The sequence below is a fragment of the Melospiza melodia genome, chromosome 3 (genome assembly GCF_035770615.1).
Source record: "Melospiza melodia melodia isolate bMelMel2 chromosome 3, bMelMel2.pri, whole genome shotgun sequence".
NCBI lineage: Eukaryota > Metazoa > Chordata > Aves > Passeriformes > Passerellidae > Melospiza > Melospiza melodia.
Window position 1 is genome coordinate 42613454 of NC_086196.1, and position 25841 is coordinate 42639294.

The 25841-nt window shown below is 37.1% G+C and overlaps 1 protein-coding gene across 6 annotated transcripts in view; it reads left to right on the plus strand.

Moving 5' to 3' along the window:
* Nucleotides 1-25841, plus strand: part of UTRN (utrophin) — a 340805-nt gene that overhangs the window by 243246 nt on the left and 71718 nt on the right. For all 6 annotated transcript variants that reach the window (XM_063151512.1, XM_063151511.1, XM_063151513.1 and 3 more), the window contains 4 exons: nt 10052-10181; nt 18517-18785; nt 20873-21019; nt 22395-22473. In XM_063151512.1, the coding sequence (XP_063007582.1) occupies nt 10052-10181; nt 18517-18785; nt 20873-21019; nt 22395-22473 (625 nt within the window). The remainder of the gene's footprint in view (nt 1-10051; nt 10182-18516; nt 18786-20872; nt 21020-22394; nt 22474-25841) is intronic.

Sequence of the window (25841 nt, forward strand, 5' to 3'; positions counted from 1 at the left end):
AAAATTCTCTGCTACTTGAAACAAACTCACCCCTCCCACCAAAAAAAAAATCCCACCCCACCATTGCTATGTTGTGATAGCTGCTGCCTTGCTGCTGTGCCATGGAATATATAAAATATTATACTTGGCTTGCCTTTTTTACCTTTTTTTTTTCTTAAATGCCATCGGCTCTTACAAATATGGCATAGGTGCCAGGTTCTGTGTTTTCATGTTCCTCTAATTTCTGATGGCAGCTAGAATGAGCTGAAGGAGGTGACTTAAGCAGAAGGGAAAGTCATGTTGCCCTTAGGGTATTCCTTCCTCATGACTCTCTCATAAATGCCTGGAAAATCGTCTGAAGTAGAGTATTTCCTCTTTCAAACACTACTTATTTTTTTCAGTAATGGTTTACAGTAATCTTTCTGTACTGAGCTGATGTTGGATACATTAGCACACAATCCAGAGACAGGAAATTTTGGAGAAGTGACCCAAAGCAGAGATCCAGCATATTCTGACACGTCACAGTAACAAACTGTGTGGTAACACCTTTACAAAGTTGCTGTCGTTTTAGATAGTTTTGAAAGTGGGAAGCCATAGTGGAGGAGTTGAGAGCAAAAAGCTGTGAGGGAGATTGAAGTAGACTGTGGTGAGGAAGACAGTTTTTCTGTTTGGTGATTATTCGGTGTCTGTCTGGACCATTTCCTTCCAAAGAGAAACCAAAGTGACTGTTTCTAAGAAAGAGGAGTAATTAACATTGACAGGGTTTCTGCTTCTGAAAGGATTCCCAGTAGCAGTCCTCTCCCATGTTGTGTGCATGCATACAGAACAGGAACACGAGAGTCAGCCTCAAATTGCAACTGGCCCCTAGCATTTTTTTCTGCTTCAGTATTCAGCTGGGCACTGGTGCCTGTGCTTCCTCTTCCCTGAAGGAAATATTCTTCCCTTTACACAGTTTTCATACAAGAGAGGCTCCCTTTTTGCAGTGATCTGATTATTTATAATTTATAGGTGATGCTGTATAATACATATTTTTCTTGGTGATCATGATTCATTGTCAGGGATACTGATGTAGAGGAAACCTCTCAGGAGATGTGGGCTTGCTCACAAAGTGCATCCTATCTTTATATACTGAATGAATATTCATAGTGCTGCATATCACAAAGTTTCTCTTAAGTACATTGAGTTTGAACTGTAATTACTAAAAGTCTTTCTCAAGACCTCTGCATTAATACAGTAGGTACCATTTAACTGTGAGGTAGCTTATAATGCCAAACATATTTGACTTGTCCCATTGGTGTTTTTTTGAAGAAATGAAGAGGAATCTTAATAATACAAAATAAGCAAAAGGTGGCCTGAGTTTAACTACTCTCAACAACAATGCAGCATCCAACTTGTTAATGGTGGCATCAGTTCAGTTTGAAGCAAGAAACTGATGGTATTTCATCAGTGCTCAGCAATCACACAGCCTGAGCAAACCCAAGCCAGTTTGTTGCAAGAAAGCAAACAAAGAGGAATGTGTCTCTCTTATGTTGAAGAGATAGATGCTTACTGCTAAGGGTACAGGAAAATAGGCAGTGCTAACAGGATATTTGAGAGGTCTTGCTCAATTAAGTAATAAACCATTTAATGTGCAGCAGATGTTTTGTGTGTCTTGTGTCAGGCTGGAGGCGGTACATGTTCTGGATGCATAAACAGAAGAATGCTTTTTTTTGTGTGTGTGTTCTTTATCCCTCCCCCTTTTTCTGTGAGTATTTTCTGACATAAAAAGCAGAAGTTATGCCGGTTGAAACCCATAAAGGAAAGAGGGAGTTTGATGCTGACAGTGTTTCCACCACAAACTCATTTGTTGGGTTTTATGCAACTGAGTATTAACTGTTATCCAAAGCTACCCAGTTATACACTGTGCAGTGCACAGTTACACAGTTTGAAGCTAATTAGAGTTAGCATTGAGGACACAAATTTCCTTTGCTTCTTCAAAGGAGGTAAAACTTTGAAGAGTGGGGAAGAAATGTAACTTCTGTTCTGCAGACAGCTTTACAAAACAGTTTCATCTGAAATGGATCCTTTTTTTGATGGTATATTGTCTTGTCTTTAAGGTTGCTTTTTAGAGGATATAATGTTTTTAAATGTCTTTGAAATAGACTCAGTGCAATGCTTTACTCGGCATTGTACAGTGATCTTTTCCTGTGGGGTTTTTCAAGGGTTTTTTGGCAGACAGTTTAAAATATTATTTTATCTTTGCTGATTTTTTGCAGTCAGTCCCCCTTGTCTGGACACCAGTTCTTGTATACTTTAGATTAAAGGTTCCGGATTGTCCCTAAGTTACATAAAAGTAGTTGTTCTGTTTCTGACAGGAGCAGAGTCTGGGGACACAGGCAAAAGAAAAATGGTGCAACTAGAGAGGGTTAGTTCTCTTCCTGCCTTCTGTCAATCAGAGATGTATGAAAATGCCTCTGATGACACCACTGGTTTACTATAAAATAAATAAATATGGGAATAAAAAGAGGTCAGGTCTTCCAAGGTTGTGGACATCTGATAGCTGTCATGCTTCCATAGTAGGGTTTGGTGGGATTAGTTTTCCTTCATCAAAAGCACACTATAGCCCTTTTGATGTAAACCTGAATGTGTTTTTACTGGAGTTTGCTATTTGAAAATTGGTTCCACTGCTAGCAGGGTGATGACTGCTGTTGTGTAAAAGTAGATACTTTTTCTCCACCACATGAAGAGTAGAAAGTTGCAACAGCTTCACTCTCTCTTCCTCTTTCAGTCTCCAATCTGATTCAGGCATTTTTGCTGTCTCTGGAGTACAATCTGTATAGATTCTTGTATTAAATTCTGATTAGATATGTTAAACAGATTTTTTTCTGAAAGCGTCATTAAAAACATTTTTTACTATGGATAGCATTGTAAACCAAGCCTGCTTTTCTGTAGTTTATGCAAGCCATCAAATTTAATGAGTCTCATACCCTTTTTTAGCTGTCATATTACAAAGGATTTAAATCAAAATATGCTCACTTATATTAGAAACTTGCTGGATGAGCAAAATAGGCATATTCTATCAGATTTTGTTCTGCTGTTTAGATGATACTTTTGTAGTGTTCATGGTACAGTGAAATACAAAGCAAGGATTGAATATAAAAAATTGCTTATTGAAGAAGAGAAAAAGAGCCAACAAAGCAAGTTCAGTGGGTATGCACTGAGCAGCAAACCCATCACAGAAGGGTTCCACTGGCAGAGTAGTTATATTTCTGGGGATTTCAGTAGTGGATTCAGTAGAGAATTCACATTAGCACACTGAAGCCTGTCTTTTCACTTTTGTTAGGAAAAAATTATATATTTTTAAAAAAAGCTTTTTGATGATAATGTCTTTGGCATTTGCTCAAGGATGCACGGTGTGGGCTTTTTCTCCCAATGTAGTTCTTAATCATATTTAAACTATACCCCACCCCCAACAGAAATAAATAAATTATAAGGAAAAACAGAAAAGTCTTTAGGCATTCCATGTTTTCCAGTCCCTGAAGACTATGCTCTGTTGAGCTTCCAAACTTCTCTGGGAAACCAAGTCTTGGTTATCATTGACCTAGAAACACAAATAATGTCTCATTTCAGTGGACTAGGAAATAAGAAATCAAGTTACATAAGATTATTGGTGCTGGAAGACATATTAATGAACATCATTATGCCTCCTATTTTTCAACCTTTGCTCAATTAAGCAGAGGTCTTCCTATCTAGTTGGATTTAGATCCTGTAGCATCTCTAGGGAATGTAGGACTTGCAGTTCTTGCTTCAGAAAAAAGTTCTTTCTTGGAAAACTGTGAAAAAAAAATTTTAAGAAAAAGTGTAGCTCTCTGTTCTTTAATTTAAGAATAGCTTTTTAATGTCTTTTTTGATGCAATCTGTGTGACAATTAAGCTTACTTCTGCCTTTGTGCTGTAGTACTGGATTCTTTTCTAGTGCACAAAGGAGGCCTTTCAAAGTCCTCAAGAAGTTATTTTAAGTGTGGCTTTTCCAAACAGGCTTCAAAACATCTTTTCGTGATTTTAAAATGCTGTTGGATGAAAATGGAGGCACTAGCCTTACTGGTTTTGAACTGTAACAAGTTCAGAAGAAAGTCAGTTATCCTTCCTTGTATTGAAGTGTCTCACAGGAACGTGCAGATGCAGTTTGAGATTATCAGTTTACTGGTTATCAGTTTTTACAATGTCAGCAACAGCTTTGTGTTTCTTCTGTCTGAGCCTGAGCAGGGGTGACACGGCACACTTTCTTTCCTCTGTCTCTTTGGCTGCACTATTGCAAGGTACTTTGTTTGAGAGATGTTTTAGATGCTTATTTTATGTCATGGGTGTTTATTAGTGCATATTCAGAGGTAGGTGGTGTTTTCAGTGAGTAGTTATGATCACATGCACTTCTCCAGAGAGAGAAGGGAAATTATCAAGAGACAAGACAGTCTCAGTGAAAAAGTACCCATATTTCTGGCCTGAAGCATTTATTTTGATAAATCAAAGGGAAAGTCTTAAGTAAGCTAACATTTATTTGCCTCTGGTAAGAGATCACCAGCATACATAGTCTAATTCTCTTTTGCCCACTTCTATGCTTTTAAATTCCTGTCAGTTTCATTTCCTTGTGCATGCAGGCAAAAAGGAGGAATTTGTTGTCGATGTGACTTCTAGGTCTACACTCACATTGAACCCTGGTAGCTGACACCCTATTTGCACACTCTATTGACACTACAGCAAAAGAAAGTCGCAAATGGTATACTGAGAGACAATTTAGGAAAATGCAGCCTTTGGCACTTCTCTTCAGTCCTTTTTGAGATATCTACATTCCTCTATTAAAAAATAAATCTAAAATAGTCAATATATATTTATTGTGAAGGCAAACAGCTTCCTCTTTTTTTTTTTTTCCCTTTTTTTCACCCCACTCTCATATTTCCTTTTCTTCCCCTATTCTGGTGTTGGTCACTGTCACTCATTTATCAGAACATGTAGGATACTGTCTGATCTTTAATGTCTCATGTGCTACATGTGTCTTTGTATCTCTAGGTATTAATGGTTGTGTATTAGGCACCATTTTTTTCCTTCATTATTTCTCTTGCCACATAGATTTTGTATGAAGTAGTAAAAGGCAAATGCATGGTGAGCTGCACAGTCTCAAATATTGCTCTTTATTTGACTGTTTTCCTTATCAGATGGGGTAGACACATAAAATTGACTTTTACAGAGAGATGTGTACAGAGACCAAAACACTTTTGAAATTTTGTGTGTACATGTTCCATTAAATAGTATCTGACAGGAAAGAACAGCTTTTAAATGTGCTATGCTTATTTTCTTTCTAGTTCATTCTTTAGTGATGGAGACAGCTGGCAGAGACTCAGTCACAACCTTTACCTCTGTATGATCTTTATAAACAATTCCTCATCTCGCTCTGAGTTTGCTCAATCATCCTGCTTATTCTCCCCATCCTGTTAAATCCCACAGATTATTTTTTCCCATTTCAATTTAGTGTATAAAAGTAACAGGAGTTTTCAAGCACCGGGTGCAGAATGAAGATGAATAAGTAATTAAATGCTACAGGAGCTGCTGATTGGCACATAAGGCTACAGTGTGCTGAACTGATATGAGTTACAATAACATGCATCTTTACTTCCTTGAAAGAGTGCATAATGAGACCTGATTTAAATATGTTCTGTTTTTAAGAAACATCCCATGTGTTTTCTTTGAAATTAGCTTTGCCTTCATCTGTTGGAACTATTAAGCAGATCTGCTCCTTGAATTATTCTGTACAAGTCTGTACAATTCAAAAGAGAAAAAGAGACTGCAAATTAACAGTGAGTAATTTTGGAAGTCCACTTACTATGCTCAAAAGCAATTTTAAGGTTCAGCTGAAGGAAATAGGTGCTTTCAGGATACGCTAAACAGTGTCAAAATCACAATAGCAAAAGTTTTATAGATTTTAAATTTTCCAAGAGAGGGAAAGACCCAGCTGCAAAGCATTCCCAACAGAAATTTTGTAATGCCCTGGTTTAGGCAACTTTCTTTAGAAATCTTGTCTTACAAGAAGAGTTGGGTTTTGTATTAGAAATCAGATGTATCTTTAATGAAGAGTGGGCAAATAGGTTTGATTTTCTTGGTGTGACAGAGGAAATGGTCTATCTGTCTGCATTTCCAGAGTTATAAAGGGAGTAACATATGATTTGCAGTCACTGAAAGAGGAACAAATCAACGTGGAAAGTAAATCCCTGGCTCATGGTTGAAAATCATGGAAACCCTTCTCTTTCCTGAGAGGAGGATTGTTAGTTGGGTCCTGGGTTACTCCACTGCAGTGGGCTAAGAGACCTCGTACCTACAAAATGAATGCTGCAGTGCTGATTGTAGTCATTGCTTTGTTTAATGCTGCATAAGATATTTCAAGAGTGTAGTTTTGTAAGCACATGTTCATCTACTAGAGGAAGACTTTTTTCAAAGCAGGTTTTTTTAAGGTATTTTTGGCTAGTATTGTTTAGGGTCAGCTATGAAAACAGTTTGTGTTGACACTGCATCAGCACACCAGATTTTAGGTTTTCAGGGATTTTTTCCTCTCTGTTATAAGAATCAAGAATGTCTAAAATTAGTGTTGGTTTTTCCAGGACTCTTGCATGTCGTGGTTTATGTAGGAAGTAACAGTGGATTTGCAAATGCAACAGAACTGTATAAACCTTAGACATTGGATTTCATGGCCTGTCACCTGTCAGATTACTGAGGGAAGTGAAGCTTTCATTTTAAACCATTACCCAAAGTATACAGTAATTTTGCAATTTATATTTGTTGTATGAAATATTGTGGTGTGAATTACTGACGAAGTTGTGTACAGCCCCTTTTTGTATGACCAGTATAATTTAAAATATTATTTTGCTTTTGTAAACATAAAAAAGCATAGTGGGGGCAAAATAAAGGCATTATCTCTGTGCTCAGTGTTCACTTCTTCATTTTGTGTTCACATCTGCATGCTCAACAGGACTCAAAAAATACTTGCATCCATGTTTTTAGCTTATTAGTAGGCAATTTTCACTGACAAGTTTTGAGATGCTTCTCAAGGTTTTTTTTTTCCATACCTTCACCTACTGAATCTATATCAGAACTCTAGTATCAGTTTTCTCCTAATTTTCTCCCTGAAACGCATAGTTAGCAACAGGAGCAGAATTCACCCTCTACTAAAACCCGTGCTATACTCAAAGCTTACAAATGCTTTAGCTGTTGTAGTTCTTTTGACAAAAGGAGAAAGAAGTAATATCCTTGTCTACTGAAGGAGGCACATCCATTCTGAGTAGCCATCTCTTGAAAAGCTAAATAAGCCACTAAAATATGTGATTGTACTTATTATTATAGAAAAACATGTAAAATCAGCAAATTCAGTATTGTGGGTTTTATGTTCCTTGCTGGGCTTTTTATGACTTATTTTTACTCTGTAGTGTTCCTCTAGATATGATTTTTCCATTGAAATCTTTATTTTGTCTTTCCAAACAGATGAAATTTCAGCTCAAGATCAGATTTATAAGTGGGTTTCTTTTTTTGTTCTATTGCAGAGAGGTTTGCTGGGACAAGAGATAGTATTATTGGTATGCTTGGTCATCCTTGCATTGTGTAGTCTGATTGCTCTTCTTGTTTACTGGCAGAGAGAGACAGAGAAATTTATTGAGTATTGCTGAGAAAAGTTTCTGCAAGTCTGAGTGCATTATTTTTGCACCTGTGGTACAAGAAAAAAACAAAACCTAAGAAAAAAACCTAAGAAATCTGTGTTGTGCTCAAGGTACTCTACTGCTAAATTATTTTAGTAGTATTATTTCAGTGTATGGTTTATTTTATGCTAAGAGAGTTCTCTATAAAAATATTGATAAGGATTACTATGAATGACTTATAGTTGATGAGCTGTATGGGCCAAACTCTTAAAATCTTTTGTTGTCAGCTTCAATTTGAACTACTTCAATGGCAGGGATATTGGTGAATTAAATCCAAGGTCTCTTAGGTCAAACTTGATTGAAGTTTTATTGAGGGTCAGGAGAAATTGATGAAAGGCACTATGTGAGGGTAAACAGGAGAGGCTGAGTAAAAGAGATCCATCTCTAGATTGTTTCTAACTGCTGGAATTTCTTAGCATACTCAAAATGTGACATAGCCTTCCTTTTCCTGTATTCTTTGGAAATATTTTGGAAGTATGGAGGGGAGAAAAGTAAATCTAGAAATATTCCCTACTTCGAAGTGTAGTAATCAGCCCTCTGTTTCCGCCAAGTTTTTGAAATTAAAATGTGTTATATTTTACTGATGCATCCACACAGTTTCTACTAACCAAAAGTCTTTTTTAAATGGGGAATTTTTCTAACCATACAAACTGCCTTCTTTCTTTCTTGAAACAAATTCCTACGTAGAGAATGCCTTAATGATTTGTAACCTGTGGATGATTCAAAGTGTCTTATTCTAGTGAGTGTTATGTGAAACTAAAATATTGATACATACTGTGAAGAAATGAAGAGATTCTTCAGGAATGTTAATTTTACAATACTTCCATTTCTGTATTTATTTTTTTTAAATAAAGAAGATTTGTTCTTTAAATGGCAATTTTTATCACTTACTACATCTAGTATGTACTGAATCCTACAAAGAATATTATTGCTATACAGAAGTATACAGAGAACGCTGTTCTGAGGAGTGTTTGTATAAATACAAGAGTTAATGCTTACTGGACAGTATAATGCAGGTTCCTAAATGTAATCGAGCTTACTGTGCTTTCAGTGCTTAGTTTTTCTTGGGGTTATGTATTTATTTACATGTTTGTTATTTATTTATTTTATTTGAAGCAATAGAATGGAAGGATTTGGAAAGGTGAGGAAGATAAAGGAATGAAGTGGGGAAGGAGGGAGGAAAAGTGACATCTTGCGTCCTGCTTAGCTAAAGTTGAGATGAGGGTGTTTTTCGTGATTGTGGCATCAAGAGACTAAGTAATGAAAAGATAAGACAGCATTTGTGATGCTTTTATAATATCTGTTTTTCAAACTTTTCTGTGGTAGAAGACTCATTTTATTATAGAATTTTGTCAGCACTGGCTAACTGCATTTTGATCTGGAATGGGGCCTAAGCTAATTGTGGCAGCAAAATAAGCCTTGACTTTTTAAATAAGAACTAAAAAATATACTGTAAAAATAAACAGCATTTTAATAATGTTTAAAGTATCTTCCTTTGTGTGTGTAGAAAATAATACAAATAAAACAAGAAAAGTAGTTTCCTTCTAGGTGGGACAGATTTATGCTTTATGCTGGATGAAAATGCTTCATAAGAAACGTAACAGCTGACTACTTATAAACTTCTTATTTTTTTAAAGGTTGGTTACACTTAAACCTTTAATAACATCATAGGTGCTGGAGAGCATAATATCCTGAAATTATTTCTACCACCATGAAAAAATCTTACATAAAAATTGATTTTTTTTCTTTCTGTATATAAGTTTCAAAGGATTTTTGCGTAATTAAGATCAAAATATTTTTTCATTAGTTTAAAAAATTGCTTTTTCAGAATGTGTTACACAATAAAATTTGATACATGTTTTCTAAATTCTAAAAATATTAGTAAATAGTGGGCAGAAACAAGATGTTTCATTTTCTAAGGAATGTTAATTTTTGCAATTCACCTTAGCATTTATAATTTCCTGAAGTCTTAGTAGATGCAATTTGCTGTTATTCCAGCTAACAAAAAAGTAAACAGTCTGTTGTAGCAATCAACTATATTTTAGCAATCCTGTTGAAAGCAATAAACCCATTAAATTTACTTTCTAATGGAATTTTAATGTAGTAATTTGTTAGGCTTTTTTTAAACTTACCATCATCACCTTTCTTGTATTTCTTTCTTCAAGTCAACTTCCTAAAAATTACCCTTCCAGCCTCAATTTCTTGCTCCTTCTATTTTGTAAAATTTGCATTTTTATCTTGCAGTCTGATTAACGTTGGCTATTACTCGTTAGGCAGGTGTGGAGAGATGAAAACAGAGAAAATGATATTGTTCACAACGTCAAGTAACAAGTGAATTCTTCTTTCCTTTCCCAAAAGGCACTGAGACGTGAACTGAAGGAAAAAGAGCAAACCGTTCTCAACGCTGTGGACCAGGCACGAGTTTTCCTTGCTGACCAACCCATTGAGGGGCCTGAGGAACCAAGGAGGAGCTTGCATTCAAAAACAGGTCAGAAAATACTCACTGCTGGGGAGGGTCAAAAAAAGAGAAAAGACTTGCATGTCTCTAGTACATATTTTATATCCCAGTTACTTGCTAAGACCTCAGAATCTTCTGAATGGCATCCAGATGGCTTTTATTTCTGTTTTGGACTCAAGGGTTACTTCTCTGCTTTGCAAGATTTTAATGGAAATTTGTAACATTTTCATGGAAGAAGTAGAAACATCTCTTCGGCTTTGTCCAATTTTTGGTTCAAAACACTAATGATAGTTCTGTTCTTTTTTCTTAACATAATAACATATGCACCCTAAATGTAGTCAGAATAATACTTCAAGGATTCACATTCAAACATCCGTATGTCTATTGCAAAGTTTTACTCCACAAATAGAAATAAGCATGGTTAGTGGTGTAACTCATTAGAAGTAAAATAAATCCACTTTAGGAAGTCATTACAGAATCCTTAGGATTTGAATATTGGGTAAATCCTTGCTAAGGAATGGAACTACAGCTATGGTTAGAAACTGTTTTTGCATAGTATTTGTTGAGATATTACTCGAAATATCAGACACCTGCAAAAAGTTTTCTCCACTCCCCCACAACCACAAAATAGGAAATTATCTCTGTAAGTTCTACAGTTATATGTCTGATATAAGCTGCAGCATTATGAAGTCTTACTTTTAGTCACACAAGAGCTGTTCTCAGGAAAGGTAATAATCTGCTTTTGCAGAACTGCCAGTTGCTGTAAGGTGTGAACAATTTACTGTTCTGTATAATTTACAAAATTACAGTATATCTGCTTTTATCAGGAGTTAGTTTTTTATTTCCATACATCATCTTATACATCTCCATTGCAAGCTTCTTCAGTTTGTTCAGTGGAGACAGCTAATCTCCTGCATCCATACTTTGCGTTATTTCTGTACAAATTTTTACGTGGTTTCATATTCCCTAGTTCAACTTTATCACAAAGTCTTGAATAGCTGGTGATTAAAGCCAATGAACCATTTATCTCCTTGATTAGTGCTGTTGGTGCCCTTGCTTGACTTTTGTTTTGAGCTCCTGACTCCTGAAGATATTCTGTTTCTCTTTCCTCTCAAACCCATTTGCTTTATGGCATCTCTAATGTTTTAGTTGGTCTAAGTCACAAGCGACCTTGCAGTTGAAAAGTAAGGATGCTCTCTGTATATCTGTTCATTCTTTCATACAGAAGTTTGAAATTGCAGATTCTCTTCTCAAAATCATAGAACCTCTCAGTGCAAATGATGCTAGCACATAAAACCTTGCCAATGCAAAATGGTCATTTTCTAAGAGGGTTTGATATCAATGATCTAGTCAGTGTTGATTGACAGGATGCAAACTGCAAATGCCAACTTCAGATTATAAGATGCATCATAAATTCTTGCTATCCAGTCTTTTATGATGAAAATTATTATTATTTTGTGTTATACCAATGGCAGTGAGAGCAGTATAACAGGGAATTTGATGACCATGGTAAACTGTGTTGCAATGACATCCATGGTCTGCAGGTGATGTGTGCATGTCTCTGGTCAAGCCATCGTATTTAACAACCAGTCATATGTTCAGACTGAGGAGCCTCACGCATGTGCACTGAACTTCTTTTCTTCTTTCTTCTTCACACTCAGTACTTCCATGGACTTTCTTTTTTGAGCATGTGATGGGTTAGTCTTGACTATCAGCCAAACTCCCACCCATCTACTTATGTCTTCCACTGCAGTGGAAAGGAGGCAGGAGATGGGAAGAGCATGAGAGAAAAAGCTCATGAGTCAGGATGAGGATCAGATGGGTCACAGATGCAGATCGTGTACAAACTACTGCTGTGGACCAAACAGGTTTAGCTTGGGGAAAACAAACTATTTATTGCCATTTAAAATAAATAATTAAATACCAAGTTGATTTGTAGTGGGGAAAAAGGCTCACAAACATTAAAACCACAGCTTTCTTCCCACCTTTCACAGACTCAGCTTGACTCCCTCATTCCTGTCCCTACCCTGCCTTGTGATGCCAGTCACGCCCAGAAAGGCAACAAGTGGCACGAGAGGATGGGAAGGCAGTGACTTCATGGTTAGCCTAGTAGTTTCTTTCTCCTGCTTCTTCCCTCTCACACCTTTCCTCCATGGGTAAAATCTGTCTTACCATGGGGTCGCTCCTCCTTTTCTGACTTTGGTGTTCCCTCTGCTGTTTCTCCTGTTGGTTCCCTCCTCCTCTCTGGTGTTTTTTCTTTTAAATACACTTTCCCTGAGGTGCCACCAGTGTGGCTGAGGGCCTCAGGTGTGCCCCATGGTGAGTTGACTAGGGTCTGCTGTCCCTGGCACTGGGCAGCTCCAGCCTCTTCTCCCAGAGACCCTCATGAAGCTCCCGCTGCCGGCAGTGGGCACTCGCACCCTGTGCAGAACAGGCCTGCACTTTCTGTAGATTAATAGACCTTCAGGCCAAAAGCTGTCTTTAAATCATTCTGTCTGAGCTTATAGATATGTAATAAGCTGTTAATTTTCACCTAGGAGTGAGTCTAGTAAATTTTTTCTGACAACTCATGCCACAAGTCTCCAGAAAACTTAATCTCTGAACTAGAAGACAGCCAGAGGCACGCAATTTTTCTTCAGATTAACCATCATCAGTGAAGGATGTGGGCTTTAGTTTGCTTTTAAGATGTTATTTTTTTTTAAATTTTCTGTCAGCCTCTTGGTCACTGGTGTTCTATGTAGTTGATTAAAGTTAACTTGTTAACTTCAATTAAGTCCACTTCATGTTGATAAACATGGAGTGTGGTTATGGATTCTAAACTGACAGTCTGTTTTCTAAAAATACTGACAGTCAACACTGCACAGTCTTGATTTGAAAATTACTTTGGCTGGTTCTATAATAGAAGTAGCGAAATTATTTTACTAACTCAAACTCGCATTAATTGGAAATCACAGTTTCTTGAGGTTATTTCTTACCTTGTATGAGGGAAGGGGTAATTTTGAGGGAATGATTAGCTAATCTGAAGATGATAAAAGTTGTGACATTGTTTTCTATTTTCTTCAACCTCTGAATCTATTTTTTTTAAATCAGTATTTTTGATAGTTTTTTCTTTCACCGCAGGTCTTTTCGTGCTAGGGAGGGCATTGTTGCAAGGGCAAAGAATAAGACAGATTTAGGAGAAGACTGATCAGAATCAGTTTTGAACTTGTCTGACTGAGACCTCTTTGAAGGACTTGTGCATATATATGTATACACACACACATTTATATGCTCGGAGCCATATTAGTAAAGTTCAAGGAAATTGTTTCCACTTGCTGAGTGGTATGGAGTGCAAACTTAGAGGATTTTAATGGAAACAGGCTGGCTGGAGTTCAAAATGGTTAATTTTATTATTGGTTGATTGTTTGGGATTTTTTTATTCATGAGGGCCTTGGAATATAAACGTAGTCATATTCATTCCTGACTTGTACGCTCTGTTGTGTCCCAGTTTTATCTGAAATACGGGTTGTTGTCTGGGTGGAAATGTGTTTACATTTAACATTTAACCAACTACTGCTTGTTCTTAAACTTCCTGTTCCCATCACATCAGAACTAAGTTTTCTGTCAAGGTTGTAAGAAACTCAGACAATGCTTTTTCATCAGCACTGCTAAAGACTTCATGATGCAATGATAGCACTGCTTTTGGGTCCTCTGTTTAGGAGTTTGATCATGGGCCATTGTGCCTATTCAAATTTTCTGAAAGTTTTCATAATGAGCACAGTGCTATGTCATACATTGTTTTTGCTGCAAAGATTGATTGAACCAAGGAAGAGACAATGTTTGATGTCATGTGAGAAGGAAGCAATATGAAATCATCTCCAGTTCCAGTATATTTGGTTAAGAATTTAGCAGAAGTGAAAGAAAGTAACTGTAATTTCAGCAAGATGGAAAGAGATCACTAGTTCAAGGCTACATAATAAGGATTAATCGGTTGATTAGAATGAAAACTGCTACAGCCAAATAGTTTGAGATCTAAAATAAATTCTTAAGCAAGAAGAATTTTCTTCACTACTATTATCCATATATGTAAGCATGCAAGGAACCTACATGCTGAAAATTCAGGCCTGAAAGTTTTCCTTCAGGCTGTGCTAGAGAAATAGAAAAGCTGTTGGAGCTTTCAGCGCTTTGTTTGTGACAAAAGAATGTATATTAAAATCAAGATTTTTTTCACTACAGAAGAGGAGTTCTTTTCCCTGACTGCAAGATCAGTTAATATCCGTCCTCTCCTGTAAACAGATGGTCCAGTGAATATAGGCTGTTCTTACTCTCTCAGCAGCTGCTGAAGTGAGGATAATGTAATAAGTACCATTAAAAAAAGGGGGTGGGAAGACACTGATCAAACTGGTGACTGAGAAGACTTTATACTAAGTAGGAAAAAAAGAGAAAATTTTACTGTGTAAAATTTTTTCACAGCAAAAAGGAATCCTGTCTGCTGGTTTGTGTAATGACAGGCTAGTTAAATGAATTCCAAACTAATAGAAGAAAAATCTTACTGTTAAGACACTTTCTTTGAGATTTACAATTTTATGCTATGCAACCAGTATCTTGAAGAATGTGATTTCTGCTTAAAAGAAAGTAATATGTTGCTCATTAATAACTTGGGCTTTTGTGATGGAAAACATAAAGTTATACAAGATGTATTTCTGTTAAATGAATATATGCTGAATGGTTTATAGCTCATAAAAGCACATATTTTGCTCTATTTCTCTAGTAAATGTCTTTTTAGTGCAAGCTTTACAAGCACTTCCAAAGCTTTTGTAAAATAAAGCAATCTTGCAATGAATTAATGTTTTTCAGATACAATATGTAGTAGATATCCTTGCACTATAACATTGATTTTACAAATGGTCTTTAAACATGTTTTGGGTTTCAGTTCTGATGAGATACTTGTATCACCCCAATCATCCTGGAATCTTTTCCCATTCCCAAATAAGGACTAGCTCTTTTGTGAGTAAAGCTGACTTGTTTTAGCTGGCCAGACAAATAAAGTCAAGCTATTGTTCCCCGCTTCTAATCATGGAATCATCAAGCTTGGAAGAGACTTTCAGGAGCATCTAATCCACTTGTTAACTGAGGACCAACATAACCACCCCTGAACCTATCCCCAGGTGCTGCAGGCACTTTTCTTCTTACTGCCTCTGTTAGAGCAAGAAGCACTCATTGGATCTCCTGTGTCTATGCCTTTAAGGAGAGCCAAAGAGTTTTGCAAGATTTTCAGCTCTTAGTATAAAGCTTTCCACGTGTTCCTGGTCAAGTGACTGATCTTTTTAGCTGACTACTAACCTAGCTTAGACCTGCATGGGTCTTGCAGCATTCACTCTTTCATGCAGTGTTGGTAGGCTTTGGCTCTGACAACAGGTAAAGAACGATGTGACTGCACGATGTTGGATCAAAGTGGTAGACTGCAGCTTCGCCCATATGGAATGTTGCCTTAGTGCAGTTTCTGGGTATAGTGTCCCCTGTATTCACATGTTCAAGGTACCAACAGAGGAGGCTTTATCCAATTGGTCTGCAATTTTCTCTCCCCTCTCAATGAAGCTTAGTATTGCCTTACCTTATGTAAGATGTTCTAACTCTGGCTGTTCCCTTAATCCTCATTTATAAGTCTTGCAGCTTTCACTGCTGAGGTTTGGTTGCCCACAACCTACAGCTGTATGATAGGAAACCTCAGCCTGGGAGTGAACCTGTGATATTAAATGCTGGTCCTTAGGTGCAGTTTGACTTCTAGATTGTTCACAGTCCCTTTGTCATTGGACTGTAGTGAATTCCCATTCATTCATCAATATTATTATTCTCAAAGGTGAATTATTCCAAAAGTACTTATGCTAACAACTTCTTTGATGTCTTTACATAGGTATTTTGTAGCTGTTCTTTTCTGTGTAAAGAATTTCTTTTCCTTAAAATGGGTTTTACTTCGAGCATGAGCTTTATTTCTTTTCAAAAGAAATAAAGAAGTATTTTCTTTGCAGAACTTGGGGTAAAGATCATTCCAAAACTATGTTGTGCTATAATGCAGTTTATTCTACTGTGAAATACTGTAAATTCAGAGACAAGGTGCAATTTATCACAGCACAGCTTTGGTCTTCATCTTTGTTCTGGTGTGTCAGTATTGCAAATTGTAGGTTACTGCCATGTCTCTGTATCCCAGAGCTACATATGTAGTTGATATCTCTTTGCATCCAGTTAAGCATTGTGGGATTTTTTCACGGTCATTTCATTCCAAGTTGCTCCTCTGCAATCCCTTATTGCCACTGCAGTGTCCCTAAGCCTGGGTGCAATCTCTGCTTTTACAGGCGGAGTGCACATAGGCAGTGCTTTCATGTAATAGCTTATGAGACCCAACAAGTCACTGAAATATTAACTTAAGACACTTGGTAAGTTCAAAATATCTATTGTAACACTCAGCTGCACTCTTTCTTCAAATGTCTCTCTCTTATGAGGTCAAAACCTGCACCATAAACCACAGGCTGGGTAGGTGTCTCCCTTCCCTTGGTGCTGTTGGCTCTTTTTGATTACTCTTGCCTTTCACTGTGCTCTGGTTACCATTCCTTGTTTGTTGTTTCTCCTACATAACCACTTCCCAGCAGGGTCCTTGTGCTTTTGGGCAACTCTCTCCTCCCTGTATCAACAGTTGTAATACAAATTGTGGTTGCCTTGTGGGTTGATTTTTCTTCATTTCATTGGTGGGATTTTTTTCCCCCAGATGGCATCTGGGTTGTCTTGAATCTCTTCTAGTGATGACCAGAATACTCTTCTAGTCATCATAGTCTAGCATATATCAATACCTATATGGGCTAACAAGATTTGAAAAAAAACTTTAAGAGAATAAACAGAATAAATATGTGGAACTGGTGGGCAGAAATTCTGGTTGTGATCCAAATAACTCCCTGTTACTTTTTTATCTGGAAAAAAGAGACTTCTCAGCAACTAATTGGAGTGTATTTCAATGTTTTATTTTGTGTTAATTACTTAGAATATGCTTTTCTGTATTGGTGCTATGGGACAACAGTTGCATGTAAGAGGCACAGTTGGGTAACTTTTGCTACCATAACTGTGCATTTACTTTGACATTCATCTGACCTTGGTAAAGCAAAAACATCCCTCCCACACAATTTCTGTCTGTTGCTCCCTCACCTTCCTCCAACCACAGTAGCAACTCCAAACTCAGTTATAAAGATTTTAAGGACAGTCTATCAGTAAATGAAAGATGGTATGTCTCATCTGACTTCTGACAGAAATGGTACTTTAATCTCTGCATGATTGTGTATAATTTATTCATAGGCAACACTTGAATTTTAATCACAAGAGTACTGTGATAAACCTTTTCCAGAGCTTTTATATAGGACTGAATAGAAGGCCAATTGGCTTAGTTTCAGTGCATGTCACGTCTCTGCTACTTCTTTTGTTCTCAGTTTTTTGCATTATAGTTTCCTCTGCTTGCTTTTATGTAGAAGGGGAATCCTCTGAGACTGGCCATGTTTGTTTGTTGTTGCTGAAGCAACTCTTCCCTGACGCGCAAGCTTCCCATGAGTGTTTTTCAGCAAGGACCCCCAGGCAGCAGACAGCAGGACCTGCTGGGGTTGTTGTAGGATTTTCTTTTTCGCTTTCAAGCTGTCTGGGTCTTGCTCAGTCTCAAACTGAAGGCTTTCTGGGGTTTCTGGGTTGTGAGTTCTAGACACAAGCCTGAAATTTGTGAGAAATAGTACACCATAAGCTTGATTCTTTTTCAGTTAACAGCTTCATAGAATATTTGTAGGTTTGGAAAAACTATTTAAACCAGCCTTTTTGGATTTGAGTGTTTACACAGAAAAACTGATGTAGCGCTGCAGAACCATGCCCCCCACAGTACTTAGTGTACCTTGTGTTTTGCTGCTGAATATGAAGAGACATCCTGGTGCCACAGTGAAAGGTGATGGTAAGAGATCCAGGAGCAAAGCACTGTCCTTGCTCTTTCTACGTGAAATGATGCAAAGACTACCTAATGAAGTTCCCAGGAAGGAAGAACTATCTTCTGTTTCATTTCCCTGTCCCTCCAAAAGTAACAAATCAGCAGTAAGCTGCTTTTACTTTGTGGGTATCATAATATATGGAAGTCAGGAATAGTTTCTTTCCTGTCTTCTGATCAAGAATTTTATTGTCAGTAGGAGTGATTGAGGTTTATTTCAGTTACAGCAAGGTGGACTTTCTTCTACCTTTTACCTGCTGAAATAAATTATCAGTCGACACTGGACTTACTGACTGTCTTGAGTGTGTATTTCAGGAGCACTATCGGTTTAACTGGACAAAAATAAGAAATTAATAGTATAACTCTTATTCCCCTTTGCAGAATTGACCCCTGAGGAGAAAGCCTTGAAGATTGCCAAAGCCATGCGCAAACAGTCATCGGAGTTAAAAGAGAAATGGGAGAACCTAAATGCCAGTGCCAGTATCTGGCAGAAGCAAGTAGACAAAGCATTAGAAAAACTGAAAGACCTTCAGTGTGCCATGGATGACCTTGATGCTGATTTGAAGGAGGCTGAAAATGTGAGGAATGGCTGGAAACCTGTAGGAGACTTGCTCATAGATTCGTTACCAGATCACATTGATAAAACGATGGTGAGTGGGCAATATTTAGTTTGTTTGTGTGTCAGATCTCTCCATTCTAGTCCCTCTAGTAATATTAGATATTTATACACTGTATGCTGAAATTCTCATGTGCAGTAAGTATAAAGTCTTTAAAGATGGTATCTGAAGTCTCAAATAAAGTCCAGAGCTGGGCCACATTCCCAGTGTTGGCTGGGATTATATACACAGATCTGTTTGGCCATCAAGTGTAACTCTCTTTTTAGAAAAACATTTAGAGCTTTCTTAATCATACAGAAATAAATAAATAGTTTAAATTTATGTTCCTTGACTTTCACAAACTAAACATGCCTGTTGTCTATTTTTGTTTGTATGAGCAAATCTGCATTTGCTTTTACTTTAGCCTGGCTTCTCACCAGGATTATTTCAAACTGAAGAACACATACTACATACCTATAATGTTGTTATGGGCAAACCAGTTCTTGCTGCCTGGGTTCCATGCAGGGCTCAGCATCCCAAGGCATGGCTGCTTTTGATGGTTAGTTGTTATCCCCTACCTAACTTCATGGCTTGGGTAAGGACCTGGTAATGCAAAGCTCCCCAAGAAGAAATATCTTCTGATAGCATTGTTCAGAAAAGCTGACTGGAAACAGTACAGTGCAGTGAATATCATGGATTCCAGGAGAACATGTGGGTATACACATGTAGGTAGAGAAGATTGCTGTTTCAGGCAAATTACGCATTTACTGCTAAGCTTCTGTTTCACAAACACAAATTTTCAGTTTTTAAGTTTAAGAATGAGTATAGCAAAGCATTAGAAGACCCTGGGGTTGTGTACCTGACCATCCATGTCTTCAGCATAGGATGCTGGTATTAGAAGAATAAAATGGGCTGCAACTGGGTTTCTGTAGATATTCTCTCTATGTATACAGTGTCTGTGAATTCACAGGGCTACATTATTTCACATATGGCAACGTAAGCATCCTCATTCTCCAAATTATGTTGTTACTTTCAAGGTTAATGGAACTGAAATCTTTAAAACAAAGGCAGTCAAAGGTGAGTTAATATCCAGACTGCTGTTGATTTGAAAAGAGTAATGGAGCTCTTACTTCTTCTCTTATATTTTAATGTAGATGCTAAAGCAAGAAATAAGATGCTAATGCTAAATAGCTCGTTGTTCTCATGCTAAGTGATTTGTCATATCTTAATGACTTTTTCTGTAAAGTTGATGAAAGCAAAGTCTTTCAGATTTTCATTGCTGTGGAAAAACTGTAACATTTGCTGAAGCAATAGGGGCCTACTGGCTGTCCAGAAACCTAGTGTTTCTTTCTTAAAAGTATGTTTCTGTTCTTTGGAGTAATGAGAGTGATTATTGAACAGAGATAAATAATTAAATTGTCCAAAGAAAATACTTCCTTTACAGTTGTTTTGGGCTTGTTTAATGATGTTTAATCAAGCTGTTTACAGGATTGAACATTTAACTGCTCACAGCAAGCAAGGTATTTGAAGCATTTTTTAAACTGTAACTAAACTTGCATCAATTTTGTCTTAATACTGTATTTAGTTCGATTTGATTGAATAAACCTTTTACTTCTTTTTGGTCATTGTAATAGCTTTACTCTCTGGTTCTAATCAGGTAAAACATTGTACTCCTTTTTCTTAGAAGATACATTCCTTCATGCTTTGCTAGTTCAATAATAGTTTTTAAATTGAATTTTTGTCAGCTGCTTAATACTTGAAAACTATAACTACTGAGCAATGTTTTGTCTTAAGAACAGTTGGCAGGCTCTATGCTGCTAAAACTCCTAATATAGCATTGTGTGTTTCCTTTTGCAAAGAAAAGCTCTAAAGCCATACAGCACCACAAAAAACCAGTAAATTAAATTCTTTTAGGGGTGCAATTTGCTTGTGGGCATTTCAGTACGTTTCATACTGTTTTTCCTTAAAGGTGGATATGAGTGATACAGCAAGAATATTGAAGTGAGTGAAATTTCTTTGCTGAGAATTGACTTGTGTGCAGTTGTTTAACATAAACTGCCACATGAGTGAGAACCTCATGGAGTTTACACTTTTGTGCTGCTCAGATGTCAACTGAACATAAGTGTTTCTTACCCTTCTAGGCTTTTAGAGAAGAAATTGCTCCTATCAACTTAAAAGTTAAAACAGTGAATGATTTGTCCAGCCAGCTGTCTCCACTTGACCTTTATCCATCTTTAAAGATGTCTCGTCAACTGGATGATCTTAATATGCGGTGGAAACTTTTACAGGTATTCTTCTGATCATGTACAGTAGGTGTGTGGGGAGGGATGTTTCTCACTCTCCCCTATTTTCTTAAAAGATTCACTTATTACCATTTGTTCATTACTTCTGTCACTAAGGTATTATTCTGTTAGTACAGTGCAACAAAAGGAGCTGCCTTTCCTGCTGTAGCTTGGCCAAAGGCTTTTCCTTTCAATCTATTCCAGTAGTTTATTTGAACAGGAAACTTCATTAAATTCTGGGAAATAGTAGGAACTCTTGCTGCGTGTTTTTTTTTTTTTGTATCTTGTAGCAGTAGATTTTACTGCATAAATCCGTGTCACCAAAAACTAATGTAAAAATTTCTGTTGTGTTTCCAGCTTGTGTGAAAGCTGTTTTATTGTGTCTTTGAATGTTCAGTTTCTGTAGGAAATTTCACTTAAAGTGATTTAAGTATTAGTAGAGCTATAACAAGATAAATGCTATAGCAATTTAGCATAAAAGGCAGAAGAGGATATGCTCAGAGATTCATATTGCTTAGTTATGATTATTGTGCTTAAATGGTCTGAGAAAGGTAAATCCCTGTGCCTGATTACAGCTGAAACTCATCCTTAGTTTCACAGTGAATGATTTAGTGAAGTTTCTTACATCAGCTAAAGTTCATTTATGAATATTTGAGGTTTCTCCTTTTTTGTGTTCTTTTTTGTAGGAAATACTTATCACATCTCTAGTGAGGGTGGTGGGGATGAATTTTCAAAACCTGGGCACCAGTTTGTTGGCCAGTAGTTTTGAATGAGTCACTCCTGAGAGTCAAAGCTGCTATTGTGTCATATCAGACCTTTCCTTTCCTAATATAATTTGGTAGTGGTGTTTCTGTTCTTATTTTGTCTCTTTTGGGGTGTTTTATTTTTTGGTTTTTTTTGGTGGGGGGATATTGTGTGTGTCCTCTCAAATTTATTTAACCAAGCAACCAAAGTACTGCTACTGCACTTTCAATTAGACTGAGGGGCATCATGTCAGCTGGTGAAACACTGTCTTCCAAAATGGTTCTGTGCTGGAAAGGCAGCATGAGATCAATGCAATCAAACTGAGACCTGCTGACTATGGGAATTTGGACAACAGAAGGGTTGGGAGGAGGTCAGAAATTTCAGCAGCTGGCTGTAGTCACCATGAAACTACTGTTGTTATTGATCTACAGCTCTCACACCAGAACGCTGAAAGATGTAAAAATGATTCTCATTAAGCAGATGAAAGAAAAATATGTTGCCTTAAATAGGTGGATGTCAAATAATTGCTGTGACACACAAACAAATTGCTTTCACTAGAAGAAATGTAAACAGGTGATTTTCCTATCATGACCTTCTTGTTGCAATGTAGATTTTGAGTGCATATGTTTATGTGTAGGTGTCTGTAGAGGATCGCCTTAAACAGTTACAGGAGGCACACCGAGATTTTGGACCTGCATCACAGCATTTTCTTTCCAGTAAGTTCCTCGAATTAATAGATGCATGTAAGATATGATGGCTTTCTCAAACACTGACTGATCTTTACTCCATCTTTACTCCCTATGGCTTGAGGAGGTTTCTCTTCCACGATATTATCTAACTCCTTGTTTTTGTAGGGGTGTTTCGTCTTCATAACTTCACTGACATTTGGACTAGTATGCTTCCCACTCTGTCTTTCTGAGATGAGTGTGCCCTCATTGCTTTATTCTTTGTTCTCTGCTGCAGTGTCTGACCAGTGGCTGTTCCAGAATCTTTGTGCATTTGTGACCACATCTTTTCATCCTTTGCCAACTCTTTCTTCTGTTTTCTTTTGCTTCCACACTTGCTGGGATGGCACAAAGGAAGAGCCCCCTGTGTTTTTCTTTTTCTTTAAAGGCTCTGTGTCATACATTCCTGGAATTTCAAGTAAAGGGCTGGGAAAAGCAAACATGCATTCCTTCCTCAGGACCTATCCTTGCATCTTTTTAATAAACACTTCAGAGGCGTAAGCCTATAATCTCACATCTACTAAGAGGGCAAAAGCTGAGTTGATATAATTGTTATGCATAGATAGGTTGTGATATCGAGGTCCATGTTGGTTTCCTGATATTCCAGCCTACCTCATCAGAGCTAATGAGACAGAATTTTAACCCAATCACCTCTCCAGTTTTTAACTGAGAGCTTCTATAAAAAAAGATAACAATATTGCAGGAGTTGAGAGTCAACATAAAAATGAGCAGATATTTCCCAGAGATTTTGAAGCAGTGTATGTCACTGTATAGCTAATATAATTTAAATCACTAAATAAATCTTGATTTTTTTTTCTTGACTTATTTTACAACCATGTTCTTATTTTGAATTCACAGTTGGTTTTCTAGTAAACCAAACAGACTGTATATAAAATATTACAGCTGTTATGCAAACCAGAAATTCCTGGAGCCATTTCATCCTTTTTTAAAATTGACAGAACAAACAAACAACTTTAAAATATAGGATTTATTTCTTTTTTAAGGCCCCATTAGAAATATTGCATACTGTTGCCACAGTGTATTTGTAGCTCTTGTAGTCTCAAACTTGTAACCTGATCAGTACATCTACGTAGTACCTTGTTAAAAAGATTACAGATTGAGTGCTACCTTTGGCACTGCTGAAGAATGCCAGATGAACTGTTTGTAAGACTAGTCAGTCTAGTCTGTGTAAATAAAACAGATTAGGAAGCAATGTAGAGGTTATTTCTCAGAATCCTCTCTTATTCTAGTTGAGGGAGACTCGGTGGAAGAGTCCCCGTGTAAAACTTGCCAGAAAAGGTTTGCTGGTTTTGTTTGTCTTGGCCTGGATCCTTTCCTTGAATTGGCTTACAACATGCCACAATAAAACACCTTGTTCACAAGTCTGAGTGGTGAACTGGCTTTGTTGCTGGTTAAAACATTCATAGAATTATGTCCACAGAGACTATGCAGTGCCTTATCAGCATTTCTCAGCCGTGTTCAGGGAATATTCTTCAGGCTTAAGGGGACATTCAGGTTGTTACATACCAAAGTAAAAACGGGGAAGTTTCCAGGATGGTTTCCATGTTGGTAGATACCACAAAGAATTACAGCTAAGTAACACAGTTTTGGAAAAACAAATAATATGTAGTTATTCACTTAAACCATTTGTTAAAAACAACCTCTTTCCCCACACCAACTACAACTAATGCGTCTTAAAAAAACCACCAACCACAAAAAAAAACAGCAACCAAACATTTTCTAGAGATTTAGTAAGACAGAGTTAAAGAACTTACATCTACAACTTTATATACTGTCTGGTAAATGTGAGTAAGGTTCAGTAAATTCAGAAGTAAAATAATAATAGAAAAAAAATTTAAATCTGGAAAGTTGAAGGCTTTATCCTGACAGGTTGAAAGACTGTGTATTCTAAATCAAAAATTTCAAACCTTTTTTGCAGCAATAAGTGACTTCTAGCTGTGAGGAACAAACAGAGTAGTAGTCTGAATAGAACAATCTCAAACTCCTAAGTCTGAGATTGCTTATATATGTATGTCTTCTGCAAATCTTTATTTCCAAAGTTGCACTTCTGAATTAGAGGGCAGATTTTTATCTGTGCTTTTCTGACAGCAGCTATTTTCAGTTTGCCTCACTTACCTGTTACTCTTCCTCCAAATACTAAGAAGGAACCATAACTTGCCATCACACCATTTTCAACTGACTAGATCCCAGTTATCATTGAGCCAGGAATTTTTACTAGCAAGCCACCTATTTCTGCCTGTTCATCAGGTTCCTAGAATGATGGAGTAGCCCTGTTTCAAAGGGACTGACCTCAAAAGATCATGTAGGCCAACCTTCTATGGGAAAGGAAGCCTAGATGAGATTATCCAGCACCTTGGTTCCAGCCCTGTTAGTCCAGTGATTTAATCTCTGCAGTGACTAGAAATGTTTCTGTACTAAATCAACCCAGTGCAGCATTTGATACTACTGTTTGACTTCTTGGAACACCAATTGCATGGATTCATGCAGACCATCTCTATGAAAGGGCTTCAAAGTGTTTTTTCAAGACTACCAAACAGTATATTAGCCATTCATAAAATGTTCTGTGTTAGGAGTCTGAGGTAAAGCTGTATTAGTAGGCCACTGCAATCTACACTCTCTCTTTTTGCTGAGCTATTTGTCCCCTCCCATCATTGGGAGGCAGAATTTGGTTGATTTGTTTTTCAGTGCTTTTGAGATGGAAGGTAAGCACTTTTCAAGTTAGTTACTGATCAGTAAATTTTACACATCTCTAACACAGATAAAGGTGAAGAATCCTTATAATCCATTATTCCTTTCAAAAAGATTGCTTTTTGCTGCCTCCTGCCTTTAGAAATAGTAACTTGATTTTTCTGTAATAATTTTATTTTCCAAGGCTGACGATCCACTACTCTCTGTTAGGTTTCTTGTATGCTTTCTAAGACAAATACATGAACATCCACAGAGCACTGGCTCCACATGTTCCCTAACAAATAGCTTATGTCTCCAGTGGCCTGCTCAAAGCATCTCTCAGCCCTACTAATATCTGCAGGCCTGCTAGTGAATGCCAAGTTGAGAACTACTATGCTCAGTTTTCATCAGTGATTTTTAAGAGAGAATAGTAATCTCATTTTCCAGACTTTCTTGTAGCAGAGAGCTGGAAAGGTTTTACAAAGTTTGTTCCCAGATAAATAGAATATGACTTGTTCCATAATAATTAGTAATTTAATTGATTACATTGTTTAGTTTGTATTTATGTCAGGGCAGAATATCTATATCTGTCATAGCAAATAAATTGTAGTTAAGCAAATTCTTACTTAGCTGACATAATTAATGTGCTAGAACAGGAGCCCCACCATAGG